At 35.3% G+C, this 23,334-nt stretch overlaps 1 protein-coding gene across 8 annotated transcripts in view; it reads left to right on the forward strand.

The window, feature by feature from the left end:
• Window positions 1-23,334, forward strand: part of LOC122565560 (glutamate receptor ionotropic, kainate 2) — a 290,846-nt gene that overhangs the window by 213,069 nt on the left and 54,443 nt on the right. For all 8 annotated transcript variants that reach the window (XR_006316322.1, XM_043725807.1, XM_043749063.1 and 5 more), the window contains exon 6: window positions 21,865-22,006. Coding sequence is in view for 7 of the 8 variants with exons in the window: in XM_043725807.1 (XP_043581742.1) it covers window positions 21,865-22,006 (142 nt within the window). In the remaining variant the exon portion in view is untranslated. The remainder of the gene's footprint in view (window positions 1-21,864; window positions 22,007-23,334) is intronic.

The raw sequence follows: 23,334 nt of genomic DNA on the forward strand, positions 1-23,334 counted from the left end.
ATTTATTTACATTCAAGACTGATGATGGTTTACAGGATGTACACTGCGAGCAAAGTAATATATTTGTTATAATATTTGAACAACAAAACAAATCTCTATATTTTCCATTTCTTCTGCTATCTTTACAAAAGTATAAATTATGGATGTCCTCGGTTTAGTTATAATTATTTTTCAGATCTATTGATACACTCGATCCTATTATAAATAACTCTATATACATATATTCTTAATCTTTAAATTATTTTTAATCCTTTATTGTATTTCTTCAAAGATTGTATCATAATCCATACTATTATATTATTTTGTCCGTTGTTAAAAAGAAATCCGTAAAAAAGAGTCGAAGCAAAATAAATTCGTTTAAAATAAAAACAAAATAACGAACGAAACATCAATATAATCGCAATGCGTCGTAATCCTAAAATAACATGGCTCAGCAAAAAGCAAACAATGTTGAAGAAGCTATTTTCACAGTGGTGCAGACATTGTCGAAGCAGAAGTCTAGACCTTCCGACTATTTTTCCTGGCCTTCGTTAAATCTTCGATCGGACCAATATTTTCATCGACGAGCTTTCGGTTTATTAAATTTGCAAGTATACGTGAGGGGTGGGAACGCGCGTTATCGAAAAGTCGTTAAAATCAGGGACCGCGACGACGCGAAAGTTGCATCAACTTTTTTCCGTTTTCGTTGAGAGGCCGATATTTATTGTGCAATAGCCGACTCACCGCGTCGGTACATGGTACTAGGATATATTCGACAAAACGCCTGGCAGTCAGCAACCAGTTATTCTCTCCAGTAGCCTCGTCGCTCATGCTCCATTGGGAGCTGTTCTCTTATTCCAATCCAAACGGTGCTGCGGCATGCACGACTCAAGAATAATGTCATCCTCGGCTACACTGCTCGAAACTAAAAGAAACATCGAATCAGAATCGGAATTTATTCCTGAATCATTGACAATGTGTTTATCCAACTTTTCTAGGACGTTGTTTCTAAGTTCTTTAATTCGAGCTAGATCATTCGAATGCCTTATAGAATCGCTGTTCTTTACCAAGAAAACAGAAAAATGGTTTAGTATCTCTCATATCTATGCTACATATTTCAATTTTTTTTAACAAAATATCTGCAGCATTACACAATTGTTGTAAACGTATCCGTAATTGTATCTCAGAAGAATTGTATCTAATTAAATCACGATTAGATTATCAAGTTGTTGAACTCGTAGTAATGTTTTTGTTATTATTAATAGACTATTTCTTATAAATACATTACAGCTTGGTAGCATTGAACCCTTTAATTTTAATTTTGGTGATGCGTATTTATAAAAAAATTGAGATAGTATAAACTCGATTTAACAATTGTGTTAATTGATAATTAAACGATACGGTAAGAGGTATTTGGCAATCTTAAAATTCTTTATCTATCATCATTTTTATAACTATAATTAATACTTTTCTGCTAAATTATTTCTGACAAAGTTGATAAAATTCTTTGAAACGGCAGGTCACGAGAAGCGATCCTTAGTAGCGATATAAATCACAGATGAGAAAGAACGAAGAATATCGAGATACAACGTGTACGATGAATAAACGTGCGATACGAGAAACTTGGTCGGGATTGCGATTTTCTTTTTCCCTCCTAACTATTGTCGAAACTTGCAGAAAAATAACCAGTTACCGTAATCGAATAAAATGTGCACCGTTCCGAGCGACGAGCAAAGTAGACAACCAAAATAAATTGCTTCTCTCATACCAAAGCACGGTTTTCACTGAAATCTCGACTTTTCCTTCGTTTACCTGTTACGTGTGTCTCGTGGTACTGCCTCGTATCTAAAAATACGTCTAACGACGTAACCATAAGTGACAATGTTAGAGCGATGCCTTAATTGGTAATACGAGCTTCAACGAGTCACTTCGTTGCTTTAGATGCCACGATAGCCTTGAATAATATTTTTTCTGTTTTTTAGTGGGATAAAAAAAAATATGTAGGTTTCGTAACCTGAGATAATAAGGATGCGTTACTCAACAAAATTATATAGAAGATCCTTTTCTTTATTTAAATTTATGTAACTGTAGAAATTTAATTACATAAACAGCATTCTACTCAAGCTTCTGGAGACTAAGGGAAAAATGCGTTCTGAATCATTTTTACCATTACAGAATTGTTACAATTTTCTTTTCTGTTGGAACATGTGATAATTGTAATATATCATTGTATCGTTAAAACAATGATATATAATGTTCTAATATAATTTATAATATAATCAATATAATATAATATCATTAGATACTGATCATACATAAATAATAATTCAGATTGGATTATATTTCAGGCTATATATCTCAACTCGAAAATTACATTCAACTTATTTTTTTCAAGAAATAAATTATATCGTGTACTACTTTGTTTTCGTTCAAAGATCCTCCATCACATCATCCAAAAAGAAACAACTTTCCATTCTCTGGTAAAAGATAATCCTTTTAATATGGAAGATCCTTTCCATATTACGTAACTTTTCTGGAAAAAAACTTCCTTTGGCACTACCCTGTTCTTTTCCACATTCTATATTTCATATCTTCAAGCTATATAGAAAGAGTTATAAAAATCATGTCTCATAAAATAGAATAGAAAATTATCATATACATGCATATACATGTAGAAAGAAAATGAAGAAGAACTTTAAGACTAGAGTTTACAGGGTGTCAGGTAAAATGTACGTTTGATATGAATTAGGTCTCGATATTACGTATGTGACTACAAATATTATACAGACTGCGTATGTTTATGCATTTGCGGAAAAAGATATGTAAAATATTTTAAATACACGTCATAATATTTAAATGTTAAAACAAATTTCTATGTACTTTCAATATATGAGAAAATATATGGAATATAGTATAATATATAATATATTTTTATACACATAATATATATAACATACATATATAAATATATTATAATATTTGTATATCGATACAAATTGTAATATTGGCATATAGCAAACTGTTACTTAACCCATAAATTAACTATATTCAACTCGCGCCAGCGAAATGTTAGGATATAATTCTTATTGGATACGCTTTATGCCCCGAAAACTCAAATTGTAACAGTCAAGAGAAAGTGAATAGACAACTAAGGTTAGTAATAAATTATGCACGGTGACCAATTCATACACATAAATTTTGTCAGTCATACGTGAGTCCGTGTTTCGAAGAGCTTATCTGCTAAAAAATAACTGCACGCGTTCACGCGATGTATTTATACGATGCACTTTGTCACCGACTCGCCGACCCAGTAGTTATGCCATAGTTAAGCGGAGGCACGTGCACGCGCATAAAGACGACACTGGGACCAGGCCCTCTCGTTTGTCACGTTACCTGCCAGCGAAAGCATCTCTGACAAATATCAAATGCTGCGTTCTCTTTGTTCACTGGCGTCGTATGAATCGATTGCTGGGAAATTATTAAGACTTCACCTTGCAGATTTTACTCAGTCATCTGAAAATTTGAATTTTATAGTATAGGTTTATAAGAATATTATTAATATTTCGTGTGAATATTTTACGTTTTTGGAATTTGATTTATTTGTTGCTTGCAACATGTGCAGATATCAGAATTTTATTTCTATATATCTATACCTTTAATTATGTAAATTAGTGCATAGAAGTAGCAAAAAAGGTGAGCAGCATACAGGAGGCTAACAGTATTTTGCAATTCAGTCACGAAATGTGCCCCAATGTTTCCTTATACAACACTACTACACAATGGAACTGCATGATATATTACAACATGTATAACATTAAGCAATAAAATTGCACCTCGTGTATTAAATTTTAGAATCAGTCCAATTGCTCACATCGCACCCCAAGTTGAAACCCTAGAACTAGCACACATTCCAATTAATCAAATTTTAAAGGATATTCGTAAAATAGATTATATAGATCCACAATATAATAATATAGTGCATGTATTAATAAATAATGAACACATACGGATTTATATTTTTATGTATTTGTGAAAAATTTGGAGATATAAGAGTACATTGTATACATATAACATGTAAAAATATATAAAATATCCAAAGTTCATAATCTAACATTCATAATCTAACCATTCTAAATGCATGAAATTTCTATGTAAAATCACCAATTGATCTACTGTAATAATCTTGATTAGAATGATCAAAAGACCAGTAGCACAGCCAAAATAAACTCGGCATAACCATATACAGCCACATTCACGTAACATCAAAACGTCGTCCAGTTGACCAAACGGAAGAATCAGGTTCCACTTTCCTTACTCCGTCGGACGAGTTATCCTGATTAGATTAAAACGGTGCAGGGCGCGCGTAGCGGTAGAAATTATTCACCTCGTTTTAGTCGACATTCCAGCGCAGCGGTGTGTAATCTGGTCGGCATAGGACAGGAAGAAAACGAAGGATCCGGCTAACGCGACTGCAAGTGCTCGCTGGTCCTGACAAACCGGGCATACCAAGAATCACGTTTCATCGTTGCTCCTGTTGGAAATATCCAGAGTACGTTCTTCTTAAGCTCTCTGCGCATCGCTCCTCGGAAACGTCGAGGTAACGAGTGTCGAATAATAACATTACTTTCGCGCAAATGACTCGTGTCTCCTCTGGCTTTTCGAGCCTTACTCCTGGGTTCATATTTTTCTTGCACGATTACGAATGGTAATCCGCTTCCGCAAAGGAGGACCTACCAACGAGGATTGTAATTTCTAACTCGCCGCGGCTTTTAGGAAAACAGCTTCCACACGCTCGTTGGATGGGCTTTAATTCGCGCCAACTCCTTTGAATGCCATTACCTGGATTTAACTTACAAATCGTCCTCTAGCTTGCCGACTTTTCTCCTCGTCTCAAAGTTTTCGGCTCGTATTTTATATTCTCGTCGTGTTATTCGCTACTTCGATTTTTGAGGAATCGAGTTAGGGGAGAATTTGAGAGAACTTGCTGTTTGAACTTGCGATTTGTATTTTTTGGATTTTGAGTCTTTGTAGGAACATTGGAACGTTGTGGAAGAATATAATATATTTTTGGTGTTTTTGATTGCTTTTGCGGTTGCTTCGGATATATTGGTATATGTATTTTCAAGGAAACGTCTAACCAGAATATCACATTGGTCGCAAACACTGAAGACGATTTCGAATTCTGCGTTAACGAGAAAATCAAAATTCCATGTAACGTGCACCGAAGTCCGCCTATCTAATTACTTTACGAATTGCATTCGCAAACACGCGGACTGGTCTATGCAACCGAAACTAGCTCGGCAACTTTGAGAACATTGATTGAAACGAATACCACTGAACTCGATAGTTTGAGAAAGGATTCGGGCAATTCGATCACCATTATTTGTATTGTTGGTGGTCTCAAAACGTGGTTTCTATCGCAAACCTATCTATTCGCAATAACATGTTTCAAGGTATGTACATTGTATATACGTACATGCAATTAAATTACAGACATATCTTATATATAATTTAATTAAATTTAATTGCTTTAGAGTACGAACCTCGCTTTTTATTCAACGTTAGATGTTGTTTATTTGAAAAAATTACTGGGAAACTCGTTATTATATGTTACTTGACAATCACATTGTGACAATATTTACAACATTTAAGATACTTTAAGACCAGTTTATAATTAATAAAAAAGCAGGAAATATACAGTTTTAATGAAAAATTTTTGCTACTTAAAATTCAAAAATCTCTCGCGTAATGCAATCACATCAACGAATACCGTCATTTAATGTACAATCATACTACACCATTCCATTATTATACACTTTCAAACGATAAATTTCATCATTGCAATTTACTCACTCATATAACTGAATCAACATCCTACAACGCCTCTGAAAAAATTCTTGCTTAATATCTTATGCTTCATCTTTCGCTCAAAGGGAATAGAGTAACCACGCGACTGCTAAGAGAAGGAACGTTTCGTATTCACCAAAGTGAAAGACCTTGCGGCAGTTTCCGTCGGAACATTCAGGGTGCGGCAAGTTTTACCTACGTAGGCAGTGATCAAGCGGACAAGCACTTGTCTTGCTTTCGCTTAATACACGCTGGTTTCCGGCGCTTTCCCGGGCAACTTGGAATTCCTGCCGCGAATAAAAGCGCGCGATCTCGAGCGAATAAAATCCCTCGGGCGAACGTTTTCGCGGCAGGCAAAAGAGATATTTATCTTGGTTTTCGCGTGGCTCTCACCGTGAGAGTTATAGGGGACGCGAGAAAATTCGTTCTTCTCGCGTCTCAATGTATTCCAGCGGAAGAGAAACTTTGGGTGCCCGGAATACGGTTTCTTTTATTACTGCCCACGTACGTCGTGTTCCGCCCTTTTCGACCCTTTCGTTTCTGCTCTACGGTTCTGGGTCTTAATTTCGAGCGTGGCATCAAGCTTTCCACGCGAAAACCGTTTCCTACAGAATTCTTCCACCTCGATTTATTATTACGGCGCACGACGATCCTGGCATCTCCTGCAGAGGATCATGCTTTCATACGTAACCTGTGAGCTCCGAATTTTGCGCGTGATCACGTAACCCTGTTCTCGCGGCGTTCTTCTGTTTGGAGAGAACTTTTGTGGTCATGAGGTAAATTTTTCAATTAAGGTGCAGTATTTTGCGGGACATATAGCTGAACTGTATAAGTAATTACGTTAGATTCTTTTGTTTGTGGAGAAACTAAAGTCAGTATTATTATAATAATGTAAATATATAATTTTGATGTCATATAACTTTATTGAAAGTTAAAATGGCTGCAGTACACTTTTTATTAGCTATCTTTTTCTTCAAAATATTCAAGACTAGTTTGATTTTTTACAAATAAGTGTTCAACCTTTTCATAATACATTTCATTATGGGTAAACTATAATAGGTTAAATAATAGGTTCATTTATAACAAATTGTGCGTAGTATTGAAAGTCTCGACAAAAAGAAGAGTCTTTGAACCACACTTCTTAATAAAAAGAAAATTTCAATCAAATTACGTGATTCATTCTGTACGTCTTTTAATAATTAAAAATCGTTTTTAGTAATTAAAAAATTGATAGAAATGGTACTAATTGATACATATGCTGGCTCAAATGTATAATATAGTATATTGATAAAATATTACGCTGAAAGGTAAGCAGCTTTTGGAGAATCCAGAACTGTATACGATATAGCTTCGTAAGCGAAAAACCGGAACTCGAGCTCCAATCTTTCGACTCGATCGACCGATTCTCTTCCAATTTGCAAAGTTCACGTCCACTTCTCAAAATTCCCAGACCTTAAAACCCTCCTGGCAGTAAGATATTCAAACTAACGTGCCAGGTGTTACATAAAACTGTCTGTCCGCCCCGTTCCATGGTTTCTCCAGCGAACAATCGCTGCAGGCTATCTCTCAATACACTCTCTCGAACAACTTTTACACGCGTGTTTCTCTTCATTCTACATAAAAGAACATCTAAGAAAAAATAAACAATTCCTTAATACCGAGAGAAATTCCTTAGAAAAGCACAAAACGTAACTGAAAAGCTTATAATTCTTAAAAATAGTTATTTATAGATATTCCCACTGATTATTATACTGCGTATGTTTATGCAAATTTAATTTTTTATGAATACGATTAAAGAAACAGAAGTTAAATGGAGATCTGTTTCATTGTTTAAATATCATGACAGATACTTTACTTTGAATATTTTATATGTCACATGTATTGTGTTCACTTTTGTACCTTTAAATTTTGCAAAGGTGCATAAAAATCCACAGTTTACTGATTACGAACAAATCATGTTAAACTAAAAATTGCTGGTATATCGATGGTATCACTGTTGATCAGCGGAATAAATCAATTTTTCCACGCCTGTTACAAAATCGACAAAGTAGAATCATGAACGAGTAATTGGCAATAAAGTAGATGGTCGTGTCAATATATAATCTGTACATTAAATAATATTAATATTTGTAAAAGTCTAGATTATGGTAAATGAAACCACCGTTAATGGTGAACAAACTATTATCAGAAAAGTCTCGTGCGATTCATGAAAAGGACGACCCAACGTACGAGACGTCTTTGTAACTAACAGGACGATTCTCTCTTCTGACGCGATGGGTGATTAACGCGAAAACTAAAGGTTGCTTACTGTATCTGTATGTCTCTGTACCGCTGTTTCCCTGGTTTCCAGTCGTTCTACGTTGGAACGTTGTCCACGTTGGGAACGGACACGCCGATGAAAGGTGAAACAAGGCGAAACCAGCGAAACGAGGTAACAGACAATTAATGCCGGCTGGATAAACGTGTACGTTCATCCCGTGGAAACAACGGGGACAGTGTTTCCTTGTTCGTCAGGAATTCGACGACTGATTCGCACGCCGTCTGTCCACCGGTTTATTCAACGCGTGATCTATCAATCCGATTAGTACTGTGCTATATTCGGAAGAATCGTTGTTCGTGACAAGTTTCGTTTATGCAATTGAAATGCAAGAGATTTTGCAATCATCTCGCGTATATTTCATTTGAAAAGATTGTTGGAGAGAAAAATTGATTAATTTTTTTAGAAACGAATTTACTCATCCTATTCTTGTTTTTGTAAAAAAGAGTCTAACCTCATAATTGTTTAATTTAACCAGTACTTTTTATGGATGTATTGATAATTAGCCAATTCTGACAGTACAATAGGCAAATTTTATTCATTATCAGATTCTCGAATACATTTGAAAAACCATGAAATAAAATTCAAACAAAATCCTCCAACATGAAAATAGACTTTCACCAAAATCCTCACCTGCGGAAATATGAATCGTATCTGGGTCGGAATAATTAATTGAAAGAGCGCGAAACGCGTCGCGACGAGGAAGTAATTTAACCATCTTGTCGATTGGAAGCGTCCTTCTATCCACTGATTTATTTCCGCCAACAATTTTCGAGCAGCGCCGCTTCCGGTCAACGAAAATCGATATCCAATCGTTTTGTGGGCATTTCCAACGACATTTTCAAGTAACTAACATTACTTAGCGATCTGCAAACTCAGCGTTATTTAAATCAATTCACACCATACTTAAACTAAGGATCTGAATGATTTCTAATAAAAAAATATCTCGAGCAAAAATTTATTAGTATCAAATGAAGCACTTTTCGATGTAAGAAAGCTTTCAAATGTATTATTTTTTATTATTTAAATAGCATCATATATTTTTCTTGTCATATTCTTACACGATAAAAAAACGGATCCAATGATATGTAACATGTATTATTTTAGTTGTCTGATATTACAATAATATGAACTCCTGAATAGCAATCTATAAGTTCGTCATCGCCATATAACATTAACATTCCCGAAACAAACAAATCTGTTACATTATTACATAAAACTATTGAGATATGTATAATTTTGTGTGCTAGACTAGATTAGCCGCGTAGTAGTGACACATGTATGTGAGTACGAGTGCATGGAAATATGAGTATGCACAGCATCTCAAAAAACAGATGAGTGCAACTGTTCCATTAGTAATGTGGTATAGAAAATGATGAGACAAAGAGAGTGCTGAGACTCTAAATAAATCTAAAACTATTGTAATATAAATTCTAAGTGTTCTTTTACTTTTATTTCGGCGATTAAGATCCACAATTCTCAACAAAAACACGTTATTATTTCGAGTTCTTTTCTTTACTTGCATCGTTAAGAATATAAATTCACGTAAATATCCACAGTTTTGTTATAACTTTTTAATGAATCATTTATGAGCCTATATTTATATGGCATCTTTTTCATAAAATATAAAATAACTCATAAAATAAAATAAGGATAAGAAAAATAAATGAAATTAAATTTTTTCATTCTCGGCTTAGTTTTGAAGAAAATCAAGTTTGAGAAGTTATCAAAAAGACTTGAACATAGCTAATTCTACGATAGACAAGACCAAATAATCGACAGAAGATCATTCTACGTGTAAAAATAAACCGAAAATGAAGAATACAATTTTTTCACAATACGCTCTGTTTCCAAGGAAAATAAAGTTGAAAATTGATCATACGCATATACGAGGTCGATTCTTAACTTAAACATCTTCAAATTCTATTTTCTTAAAAATGAAACCTTAAATGAAAAAATTGTATTCGACATTTTCGATTTATTAGCAAAATAACCACACGTAGAACAACCTGCTGTCGAGTATCTAATCCTGTCCAGTCCAGAATTAACCATGTTCAAATATACTTGATAAACTTTCGAACTCGAAAGAATTTTGTTATATATCTTTTTCTTATATTTACACAAGGAACTTTATATATTATTCGATCGGACACTGTATCTAATGTACGACGGTCATCTTTAGAGGATGTCAGAAAGCGGAAATTAAGTTTCTACCGACATGCACGTGAGAATCCGGCCGATATTAGAGACGTTCTTCTTTGGTCGCCTAACCAGTCGATAATCTCACGTCGTACGGCTCATTTAGTTGCTGCCGCGATTTGCATAAATTCAGTCGGGAGATAGAACAATATCTCGTTGCGTGGAGAAGCGAATATCCGCAGGAAGATTGAAAAAGGAAGAAAGAGGAGAAGACCGTGTATCGTTAATGTTACGTGACGGTAATCCTTGGTAAACAAGTTAATTGAAAATAAACAGCCAGCGTGTATTTTTGATGATAAACAAACTTCATCTCGCCGCTGATGCGAACTACCACTTTCAGCAGCATTGAAAAATGCTCAGGAAATGCATTAGCAATTCCAGGCTACATGGAAAAAAGGAGAAAGCTAAAAGCTTTTTTTCTCGAACGATTTAAGGAATAGAAATAACATGTCGCGCGTACATTAGCTGTTTGTAGTTTGGAGATTATTATGGGACGTGTCTTTTAAGCATGTAAGATATTATTGGAACAAAGCTTCTCATTTATGATAGTGTAATCCGATTTGTGCCTGGGTTATTGGAATTTCAGACACTTTCCACGGAGGTTCTAATTTATTCTGATGTTCATACTAATTCTATCCATTATAAGGAACAAAAGTTCTCTCTCTCTCTCTGTCTCTCTCTCTCTCTCTGGGTTGTTTCTGCGGAATGACCAGATATTTTTGGCCAGTTGTCTGATCTTCGTATACGTTTCGTAGAAATTCGAATGTAATATGCGGATATGCAGCGAGAAGACATTAAACTGCATAATTTTAGAAAAATTTACGATCTGATAGTGCACATGAGCATTCAAAGTTTGACACTATTCTTCAACATTTGACTAAGGCTTTTATTCAAAAGTCTAAAATGATATTTATTAAATGTAAGACGCCCTGTGACAAGTTAAGTGCAAACACCTAATGAAATGTTACATGTCTTTACGTGATTCATAAAAAATACAGCGTAGTAAGTATTTTTCATTTGGACTTCTTATTACAGCAGTTAGAAAAGTGCGAATACTTCTGTGATACACTGTATTCGTCCTCGACTACTACATTATCCGATTTGGAAATGAAATTTGATCAAATAATAGGAACATAAAATTTAATGGCAAGCGTATAAATGTGGAACAAAACAAAAACAAGTAGTACATGAAATTATAATAAATAAACGAAGAAAATTTCAAATGTAGAATTATTTAAACTAATCAAAAACACTAATTTTCGCCGCATTAATCAGAAAGAATGAAGAGAAAAAAGGTAAATCGTAGTACAAACAACTAATCTGAACTGTTCGAAGGAATAGTTAATCCACAAAATATTGAATGAGTCACGTTCTTTTTGATATAAAGAGCAACTTCCTTGAAATGATTCCGCCGCATTCAGCCAAGTAGACGGTCCTCGAGAAAAACTCTGTGAATCGGTTTCTAAATCGATTCGATCAGACTTCGTCCGCCGGTTCGTCTTTTTTAAAGGAATCCTCTCACACTGTGGAAAAGTTTTCGTTAAATATCGAAGGACTTCCACTTCCTTCCTGCCAAGGGTCTTTGCCCTTGATATAATTAAGCTCGATTACGTTACGCGCATCCTCCAAGTTCTCATAGTTAAGTCTGGGTCCTCGTGCCCTTCTCGAGAGGGCGTCGAAACGCTTCAACTAGCCACCAGATCGATGCCAAACCGCGAAACTGTTAGACATCCGATCATTCGAAATTAAACAACTCGAGTGGAAAGACCGACTCTGTGCCGCGTTGTATTTACCCGTTGCTCATTTCGTATACAATCCGAAGAGTTCTTCGACACTGAACGTTTCGACGCGACGTGCCAACGACTTAATATACCGCGTCAGGAAATAGTGCCGTCTGTACCTATTGAATTTCAGGCTACTCGGAGCATTCAATATTTTTCAAGTTTTCAGCAAAATTCGAAGGAGTAAAGAAATTCTTTATATAACTTAAACTCAGCCAGTTATACAATAAAACGATTTATTTCTATCCTTTTTTCTGTAATATAAGATTTAAAAATCCATTTCTTGTACTTTGAAGTATCATAAACATAGAACGGCTTTCAAATTTCTATTTGTTATTTAATTAATCTAATTTATCTGTTTGGTATAAAAATGTTCTCTATTTATGTGAACACTGTCATATTTTATGTCTTTGTTAGTTCGTCAAATTTTATCTTCAAATTAAATAATGTAGTGGTCGAGAATGTATACAGAATAATTTGACTTTGTAAGCAAATCAGATAGATTGCCTGGCCATAGAAGGAAGAAAATTTTCTTCAATGATACAGTGTAGAAATAAATTAAATAAATTTAATAATTTCTGTATATACTTTTTATACATGATGTTTTACTTATTTAAGATAAAATACGTGTGAAAACTACTATACGTGTATCTCATTCACACATGACATATTATTATAGTTGCAAAAGTAAAGCTTTTACCCGAGATCCAAATTCAATCGCTATCAGTTATCGTATTCCCCTCGTGACATTTTGCCTAAAACGTTTCATAAAAAAAAATAAACTTGTTGATAGTTTCATTGTCAAGTTAATCGTTTGTCCCATCTGATGGCTTCTATTAAAAAAAACTAAACGTTCAATATTTCAACACAGAAAAATATAAAATTGTTTTTTATTTATCAAAATTTGTTCTGCCTCGATGGAGATTTTTGCAAATATTGAATCACAATATTCGGTCAAGTCCATTTTTTATAAAGCAGTAGAATTTTTACTCATAATCCGTATAATAGTAGACTTATCGTACATAATGTATTTTACCTAATACTAATATATATACTATATATACTAATACTGTATCACAGGAAATTCTATTTTATACAATTTGCCTGGATAAAGAAAAACAAATAAAATGTATTTTATCGTAGTCCTTATCTTGTATATTACACATTCCAAAATTCTCGAGTAGTTCTACCTACCTCTGAACAGTGTGCATTAGTGGACATTCGCTTAGAGCACGTGAATTTACGGTGGTATATGTACTTATGGCCGAGTTCCAGAGTCGTTGAAACCGCATTTAAAAAAGGATGGTAGCAAGAGAGAAAAAGTTTAAATGTGGCCGCGACGAATCGTATATCACGTTTGGTCGACAATCGAATGCGATTAAATGTTACCCCCATTCCGGCGTCTTCCATTACGTAAAATTGCGCTATCCATTTTCTTAGAGAAACGCCAGGTTTTCTTAAAGTTTTTCTTTCTATCAACGAATATCGATTGTAAAAACTGGTGCAAAGGTAGGGCTGACGCAGGAAGATTCACCTCAAAGACGCGTTTCCTCGACAAGAAAGAAGTGGAGAAATTCCGTCCTACGATTCTCTCGAACGATTGTTTCCGAATCTTTGTCCAGCTTTGTCTTTTTCCAAGAAAGCGAAAGAATATTATATTACAATTAACTACTATACACGTAATGTATTTACATTTACAATTATTTCTGGTCATTTCCCTTCTACAAAAGATTCTTATTCCTGGATTATTATCAGAATAATATATTCCTTCAATTCATGAAAAAAAAAAAATAGGTAGAAATTTTTTGGGTGGATTTGGTTGCCAAGAATGCTGCTGATCTTGCGAACTTGCAAACTGAGGAAGGCGACTCAGCTCATCGGTCTGGTTACCAATCCTTGGACGTAATAATCTTTCTTCTTTAAAGATTTCCTATCTTGTTACATCTCGTTTTATTTGTCATAAAACAAATCTGGCAAGAACTAGCACTGCTCTAATGGAAACTGATTTATTTTTAGAGACCTTCATTCCCTTCATATCAAAGATGATATGGTTAATAGATTAAAAAGTTAAATGAATCACGAGGCCGCAATTACCAACCAATTTTTTATAACATTGATTCCACAATGTATTGCGATGAATTTTCATTATCTAAAATACGGACAAATTTGACAAGCGTTGTTTTTGTTACGAGCTGCTCAATTTCTAGGACAACGGCGCATGAAATTTAACTTCCTCCCCCGTAGCGATGGAAGTTTAGCAGAACTGTAAAATGAATTTGGAATTGTCGGGCGAGTTGCGTGGCCTAATTTCGCCACGGTTCAGACCAGTGTCCATTAGTCCGTTTGATACGGACTATATTAACCCACCGTCGTTTCGTGTGTCGACGTGCGGTTGAAATGTAGCGGCTTGTGAATAATTCACCGCGTGTAAATAACGTTAGGACAATTAAAGTTGCGAGACGCGGGCGTGATGGTATGGCGAATTGTAAGCAAAGCGATTGTTATTGAGACGCACAGAATCTCGAGAGCAAACCACTCGATGCTTAGATTTACAACGCGAGACATTGCTATTAAGAGCTTGAAAGGATTGCAATGAATTCACGTCAGTTGTAGATAAAATGGCTCCTGAAACGAGTTCCAATGAGTTGATGTATGTTCGGAGTATGCTGATGCAAATTTTGTGCAAATTCTGTACGTTGAAAGAAGTTCAGCGTCAGAATTAGTCGATGCGAGTTGTAACTCGTACTGTAGTAGATTAATTTGAATTCGCGCGAGATGTAACGCGTTTAAAGCTACTGGAAGTTGATTTACATACGTTTAATCAATTTTTAAAGGTAGTAGGCTTCCAGTTTTGTAGACGATAAAATATTAGGTTTACAAGAAACATCGATTGTAATTAGAAGCTATAATTCATTATAAATGACGTTTATTACTACATAGATTACTTTACGATATAATCATGTAGTCGTCTTTCTAGCAATTTCTTTTAAATATTCTTATTTGTCATTCTTATTTTTTATTATTTTCTTTATTACAGATAATTGAAGACTGTTCATTTGACACATATAGTACATACAAATATTTTTTACTATCAGATTATCATAAATACATACATATATAAAATACCACGAAAGGAATACTCATAAGTGCTATCAGAGTTTTAATTGTAAGTATACAGAATTATTACAAGGATAAAGAGTTAAATCTTGTTGCTTAAATGTTTGGAACCATCATCCATATATGTTATAATATAGCATCCTTACCGTAAATTTAAAGCAACTGTAACCAAGTTATTCTCGTTGAAATATGGTATCTACTGTACTCGTAAAGTATACCTACAGTCGTAAATGCTTTTTGTTCGCAAACGTGTATCTTTGCACTGCTCCTAGTAGTGTTTCCTTGTCACTGCAGCAAAATTTTAATTAATGAAATAGTAAAACTGTATTGCTGAAATCTAAGCAACAATTTAAATTACGCTAATAAAAGTAGTAAAGAAGCTGCAATTGTCTCATGGAAAATATTTTATTAAACACCGTATTAGAATTTTTTTATGACCCCCGCTTATACGCTCCACTGTCTGTAGCAGACGCTTAGCACTTGTTTTACACAATTTTTAAATCTTTGTTTGTAATGTGATTCCGCCGCCAGGAAGACGACGAACTTCATCCTTCTTTCCCCAGTCGATAGAAACTCTTACGCACTGTGTGAAAGGAAATCATACTTAACTTGCGTCACTACATTCTCCTGTCTAATCATCAATCTTAACTCATAACCACGTACTTCATTAGTCACACCGTAACGGGCGCGTTGATTACCGTTGTAACCATTATTCCTTCATCTATCTCTTATCTGATCTTTTCCACGACCGACTGGAGGGTTCATTGAGCGAGAGATGCAGGCGTCGAACTTTCTTTCTTTCCTTTAAGATTAAAAAATTCCGTAAGACTGGGCTTGTCACCAACGATTTCTTAGCGGTATTTTTCGGTCGCAGCCTATCCTCCCGAGAGAACGACAATCTCGAAAGATATCTGGAAAGCCATCTACAACGCTGACGAGTCGAGCGAAGTAGTAAGAGAAGAACGAAAAAAGGGAGAAGAGAAGGGAAGTAGAAAGCGACAGAACGATGGAAGCAGAAGAGAAAGAAATATAAGAGACGTTGGTCGGCTTACGCTCGGTACCAGAACTGCTCGAACCTTACCAGAATAAAGCCTCGATGATAGCATTAAGTTAAAGGGAAGAAACGACAGAGGCGAGGAGATCCGGATCGAAAGGAGAACTGACGACAGGAGGAACGACGATGAGGATAGAAAAAGGAGAAACCAGTGCGCGAACAGGTGCGCTAGGAAACCTGGTTCGTTCCTCTGTAAACTCATATCGATTCCTTATCATTCTCAATGCAAACTTTATACCTTCTTGTTCCTGGGTATTGCGCGGAATAAGCTTGGCTGTCGGCGCTCTCGATCTTGGATTACCTACCCTGCATCCTCGATGACTACGTAAAAGTTCTCAGCAGCGTGGAAACGATCGATCGGCTTCGAGGATCGCGAGGCTGGCTCTTGGCTGCTTTACGACGCGTTGTAAAGCGAAACGAACCGTTGTGTACTGTTTAGCCGAGCTTCGGATATTTGGCACCATCAACGAGGTAATCCCGTCGCGCGTAAAAATCGTCTAAGCGCATTTTCTTGGCGCCACGGTGACTGTACGAGAATATTCACTGTCCAGGAAGCGCGAAACTGCTTTTGAAATAAAAGCACGAACCACATAGTTGAAACGCGCGCACTAGTTACACTGCTACATCGTGGTGCTTCAACTGACCAAATTGACACGCTGGTTTACGATGCACGATTCAAGAAGAATTGCTTCAGCCATGCTTTACAGCGTCTAGTTGTTCCTCCAGGACGGTGAAATAAGATAAGATTTACACGATAGTGGACAATGGCAAACGATGCTTCAGCCACAAGGAATATTCGTAATTGTTGAATGATTGCTCGTAGGTTGGTCCCTCGAGTTCTGAAAATTTCCCATTGTCGCCCTGGAATATGATTATAGGTATGATTAAATATGAGATTAAAGGTATTAATCTTGTCTCTACACATTGTTTCTTGTATTTTATATAGCACCATCACTAGAGTGTTTCACGTGTCTTCTATTGATAAAATTATTATTACTTACAATATCTACTATATGTTAAAAAATAATTTGGTTATAAAACCTAGGTATTACATAAATAATTATAATAACAATTATTATTAATATATATTATTAATAATTATATTGCATAAAGTGCCAATTATTTGTAGCTATTGTGAAGAGTTTTAAAGATGGACTTATTTATAATTTGATTAATATTCTGATAGGATGTCAGGGTTTAGAGATAGGACCTTGACGTGTAAAAGGTTGAAAATGTTACTCGGGGTTTCCTTCTGTTTGGGGTTGGTTATAGTGAATCTTAAAGGGTTTATCAAGTCAGAAAAGGAATTTGGGGTGCGTCCGTTGGGAGGATTTAGCAGATTCAAAATCGTGATTTGGTGAATAACTGAGATGTCATAAAGAAGGGTTGGCGAAGTATGAATTTAGAACGTAAAATATGTGAGAAGTTTGGTATTAATGTAAATCGTGGTTAAATTCATTAAAAACTGTTGACTTACGATATCAAGAAATAATTCATAACGTAGGAATTATCTGGCAGCATATTAAACTTGAATTTTTGGAAATCCACTTTCGAATCATACAGGTTTATGGAATTACAGGAATATTTATTTTGGATTCATGATAAAATAGGGTACGCAGATACATCGAGCGAATTATTTATTCATATAATAATTATTCAACTTGGTGGAATATTATTCAGAACCGTGCATGCGTATTCAATACCGTGCTTCTATTGATACAAGTATTCATGTTGGGATTTTAATGTAAAATAAACAATTCCCACATGTAGTTGTACCAAATTTGTAGTCAAACGTTATAACAAAATACATTATGTATCTCGCATCATGCCACAGCTACGTTTGAATTCTCTTTAGTAATGTTATTACAGTATCTGCTTGAAAATTCCTCTTCCCCTTAACTCTTTTATGTTTTTTGAAGCCTTCAGGTATCTCAGGACAATTGAATTCACGTGAATAATAGTAAAGAATTTTAACAAAGCTTTTGAAACTTTTGTGTCTGTTCCGAGGACTAGGATTAATATATAAACCAGTATTGTATCTGCGACGCAAAAAATATTCTAAAGAATACATTTGTACGGAACATGTTTTACATAATATTTATTTTGAAATAATGCTTGAACAGAAAATCTTCCATGAAAATGTTAATCGGCAAGTATTGTTTATTCATAACTTTGTGGAATTATTTGCAAAATATATAATATTTTGTAAACTGGCTATCATCTAACAATGATAGCATTGTTCTGAATATAATAAATAAAATAGAAACAATGTACGAAGTTCCTAATTTAACAATCAAATTACATTAATAAGCAATTCGCTTGAATTGCTACGACGAATCTTAAAACGTGAATATTTTGAAACATATAAATATAAAGCAAATAAATCATTAACATGTCCATGTTAGAACTACTACGCAAAAGAAGAATAGATTGCAAAATACATTTGCTAAAACATACCTTACCTATTTCAATAAAGACTATATACATACAAAAACCAGATAATATATCACGTAGAGTCATTTGCATTGCTAAATCTACAATCTGCGAATACACGAACAGTAAATAACTTCCAACAAGTTTCCTCGCCTATATATTCAGTAAAAATAATTAAGAACGATGTAATACAAATTCAGGCTGCTTTTAAATCAGCCAGCATAATGTCGCCAGCTTTTACCGCAGTTCCTCGAGTCTTACGAGATTACGCGAGGGACGAACACCAATGAACAAAGAAGCCTCTCCAGTCTGATTTATCATTCCTATTCAAACTTCTTAATGGCCGTATTAATAGGTCGCGAATCGCACAATGGAGCAGTTTGGCCGGTAAAACTGGAGGGTCGTTACATTTCAACTCGTTTTGCTTACTTACCACTCTACATTGCCTCGCGATACACCCCCATAAATTCAACCAATCATGAAGTATTCTTCATCGTACGGTTTCCACATCATAAATGCCACGCTTTTATACTCACCTGCGCCCAACTTTTGCCGTTTGCTTCGTTCTGTTTCTAACAAAATGTTTCTGCACATTGTTTCTAGTTTTCGTCGTTACATGGAGGACTCGACGAAAGGTAGCTGGCTCGAACGTTTTATTCGTTATAATCATTATACGCGCATACAATAAAATATTGTGGTGAGATTAAATTAGTTTTCGAACGCACATAAGTGATATTCTTGTTAAATCGTAAAATTAGTTTGTTACTTGACAAGTTTCTTATCTTCAAATTCCTTAATTTTATAAATATAGGACAGATTGAAAAGTGTTTTATAAAGATAGAAATACTTGCGATGTTAATATAACCGGTGCAGTGGTATCTAAACAACAAGTGTACGCGGCAGTACATATAATAAATATCAAAGTATACGATGATGATTCCGTTAAAAGATAGTAAGTGGTCTAATTCACAATTTATACTCTTTGGTAACATTCGCATACTGTTACTACAAACTGATCAACGTGTTCAGATAACTTACGAAATCTACTGTACGTGATTCTAAGAAGGTGGCGAACTTTTCCTTTTTCAAGTCAAAGGGTACTTTTATATTTGGCTACGTCCAACTCTTTCTGTTTCCTTCGTTTTACCCGTAACGAGATGTTTCTGCACACTGTCTTCAGTTTTCATTGTTGTACAGAAGATTTGACGAAAGTTACCTGGCTCGATTGTCGGCCATCGTAAGAATAGCTGCGTTGGAGCACCGGAACGACGCACACGAAAGAGACTTTCCGCTGAATTATGTAAAGGCCCATGAAAAATTCGCGCAATGAGCAGCAGTCCAAGTTGCGCCGGGCGCATAAGGAGATTCGCATTATCGTGCATGTTGAATGAGTGGAGGCGAGCGGAAGGCCGGGAAGAGGATGCTCGTGTTATGAAATTTTGATCAAAAGTACATGGAACGTAGCTCCGGAATCGGAAGTTATTTCGTCCTCGTGGGAACGGGTGGACCGCCAACAGAATGCGTGCGAACTGCATTGTCGGAATGGTTATTTTCACGATTCGCAATCAAGTATCCAATCCGATGTTCTTCTTTGTCCTTCATTTTATACTTTCCTCCTTCCTCCTCTTCTCATTTTTTATCCAATAAACAATTTACAAAGTTTTGTGAAGTACAAAATGTCCGGTTCAGGGGTGCACGCGCTGTTGCTTCTTGGAAATTATTTATTATAATCTGCTGAGAATGTGAAACACGGTTTGCTTGAAAGTTTGTTTATTTCGTGATGGAAAATTAATGAAATATCTCTGAAGTTTCTCTTCCAGTGTTATTTATTATGATATCAATATAATTTTACTACATGGAACTATATATTTTTGTTACTATCATTTCGTTACATGTATCAAGATAATAAATTCAACCATGTGTATTAACGATATAAATTACTGTTCCATATGATAATGGCTGTTCAAGTTAGCTTCAATAATTCGCACAGAATGCACCATTTAACATACATATAGTTGCAAAACAATTAATTGATCATTAGCATGTAATTTCTCCGATAATATTACCTTTTTTTATATATATTTTATATCTTGGTGATGAAAATATGACTTATGAAAAGCTGCAAATAAAATAGCAAATATTCAAACGAAATCTGACGACAGAACTTTCCAGTCAACTTAATGGTAGTGAAATTCTAATGATAGGAAATGTAATTGTAAGTGAATTTGTATGAAGAGTAGCAATATGAAAATAACATTAATTATTACAAAATTGAATTTTATGATTTTTTCATTCGAAAGACATAATTTTTCATTCATAATTATTAGTTTTTTGATTTTCATAATACATATTCGCTATTTTATTTGATTCGGTTGGTCATATAAAATATCATGTTCTTTAAAACTTTCTTGAGGATCACGGATCAGCCAAAAAAAAGAACCTTTATGATGATTTATGCAAAGATGAAACGTTTCTCTCCCTGTAATATATAAGATTTATTTTACAGGGACGAGAACACAATAGAATATTCTATCAACTACAGTCGCTTCCGCAGAATTACCGTACTAGCATCGCTTTCTCGGAAACATCATGTTCGAAAATTACATGAAACGACCATAATATTTCCAAGTTCGTAAAAAAGGAGATGGCGTGAAAGCACCAGGGACTGCTTTCGCGAAGATCTCGTGCGACGCTTAAAACCGAGGAAGTCGCGTACCTAAAAATTTCACTATAAGTCGCGATATACCTAAAGGATTTCAATAACTTTAATCCGTGCTATACACTGTGCCAATTTTTCACATACGAATTATATAAATATACGAAGCACGTTTAGCTTTATTGAAAGTTTAAAATATGCACATCTTCTTGCGATACAATCAAAACTCAACACATGTTGCAACGAAAAGATTCGATATGGGAAAATGATGTTGAATATTAACAGTACGAAGAATATATCCAGTAATACACTAATATTATTTTCAGAAGTATTGGTATACGTTACATCCCACCATACAATCTTAGTATTAATAGCAAAATTAGCGAAAAAATATTCGCCCACGAAGCGCGGGAGACGTGTTATGGTTCCGCCTTTGCCACCTTCACACATATACTAACCTACATTTTACCTTCTGTTTCAGGCCGTTGCTAAAACAGATAAAAAACTCGGCCGAGTCGCACATTGTACTGGATTGCTCTACCGAGAGGATTTACGACGTGTTGAAGCAGGCCCAGCAAATAGGAATGATGAGCGACTATCACAGTTACCTCATCACCTCTCTGGTGAGTCTTTTAATTAAATGAGAATGCAATTAATGCTGGACACGATTCTAGTTACGTTCAACTTTCCCACCCTCTCCATACCGAAATCAACCACTCCTTTCCACGACAGAACCTATCTCTGAAATTGGAACTGTCATGTCAGACACGCGAGTTATGCGTATAAACTAATTTTCACGGGTTCGCCTCGTTTATCGTCTCTCAAATTTTCTCTGTGCTTTTCGATGGGCTCAGGGGTACGCTCGTGATCAGAATCGATAAGCGCCCGGGCCAAAAGGGTGGGAAATTATCGATAAGTGAGCGAGAAGGAATCGATAACAGGGTGTACCAAGGCTGCACCAAGGCTGCAGAAGCGTAGATTGTCTTCCATCGATGTTTGAATCAACGAGGGAACGTTCTAGATTACACTGTCCCTGGTATAATGGAACTTTCAACGACATGCGCATTCGACGACGCCGAGTGACGCACAGTGGTTTTAAAATCGTAAAATCACGAATAAAATTTATAGCATTGCTATTCAATCTTTATGAGTGGACTGCGAATGTTTGCATAATTTATGCATCGTATTATCGGGCATCGTTATTATAATACTCTATGCTTCTCCGTTTCTTATATTTTATGGATATAAATGCTTTTTATATTACACAGAATAATTAATTGAGCCAATACATCGAATCGAGCATATTGGTCGCTGAAAGTGTCGTCGCGAAGCGCTATTGTAACGCGTGATAAAGTTGTTCTTTTCATAAACGAAGAAAATAAAAAAGCGTGGGTATTATGAAACGAAGGAACTGCCACTGCTCGCTTTTATCGTGCATGTTTTATCCGTGAATCCGCTTTTTTTCTCCTTTATTAGCAAAGGTCTATAACGATCCGCGTCAAGTTACAATGTACTAGAATCTTTTATGTTTAAGAAAGACGTACGGTATCTCGTTTTTTTGTTTGTAGAATGGACACAGAGAAGATGGAACTTTTTCTTTATTTTTTACACGGTCGAATCTGTAAGAAGAGCAAGAGGTCGTCGTCTATAGGATGGATACTTAGCACGTAGCATTTTCATAGAAATAATTACCATTACCGTAACGCTACTGATGTCTCGTTTCCTGTCGGTGATAATCCTCAAAAGATCTAGCTCTCTCTCTTTAATTTTGCTGAAAACCAATTATCAGGGGGATCGTTAGAGTAATCACAGACTTCAGCCTTCCACTTAACGGTACTTCCTTTCATTTCTTCACTCATTGACTGACTGTTAACTGACAAAAAGTCTCGATGCCTCTGCCTTTTCCGTTCCTCCCTATATGGATCTCACAAATAACACGAATAAAATTAAT

Source organism: Bombus pyrosoma, linkage group LG1, assembly GCF_014825855.1.
Source record: "Bombus pyrosoma isolate SC7728 linkage group LG1, ASM1482585v1, whole genome shotgun sequence".
Taxonomy (NCBI): Eukaryota; Metazoa; Arthropoda; class Insecta; order Hymenoptera; family Apidae; genus Bombus; species Bombus pyrosoma.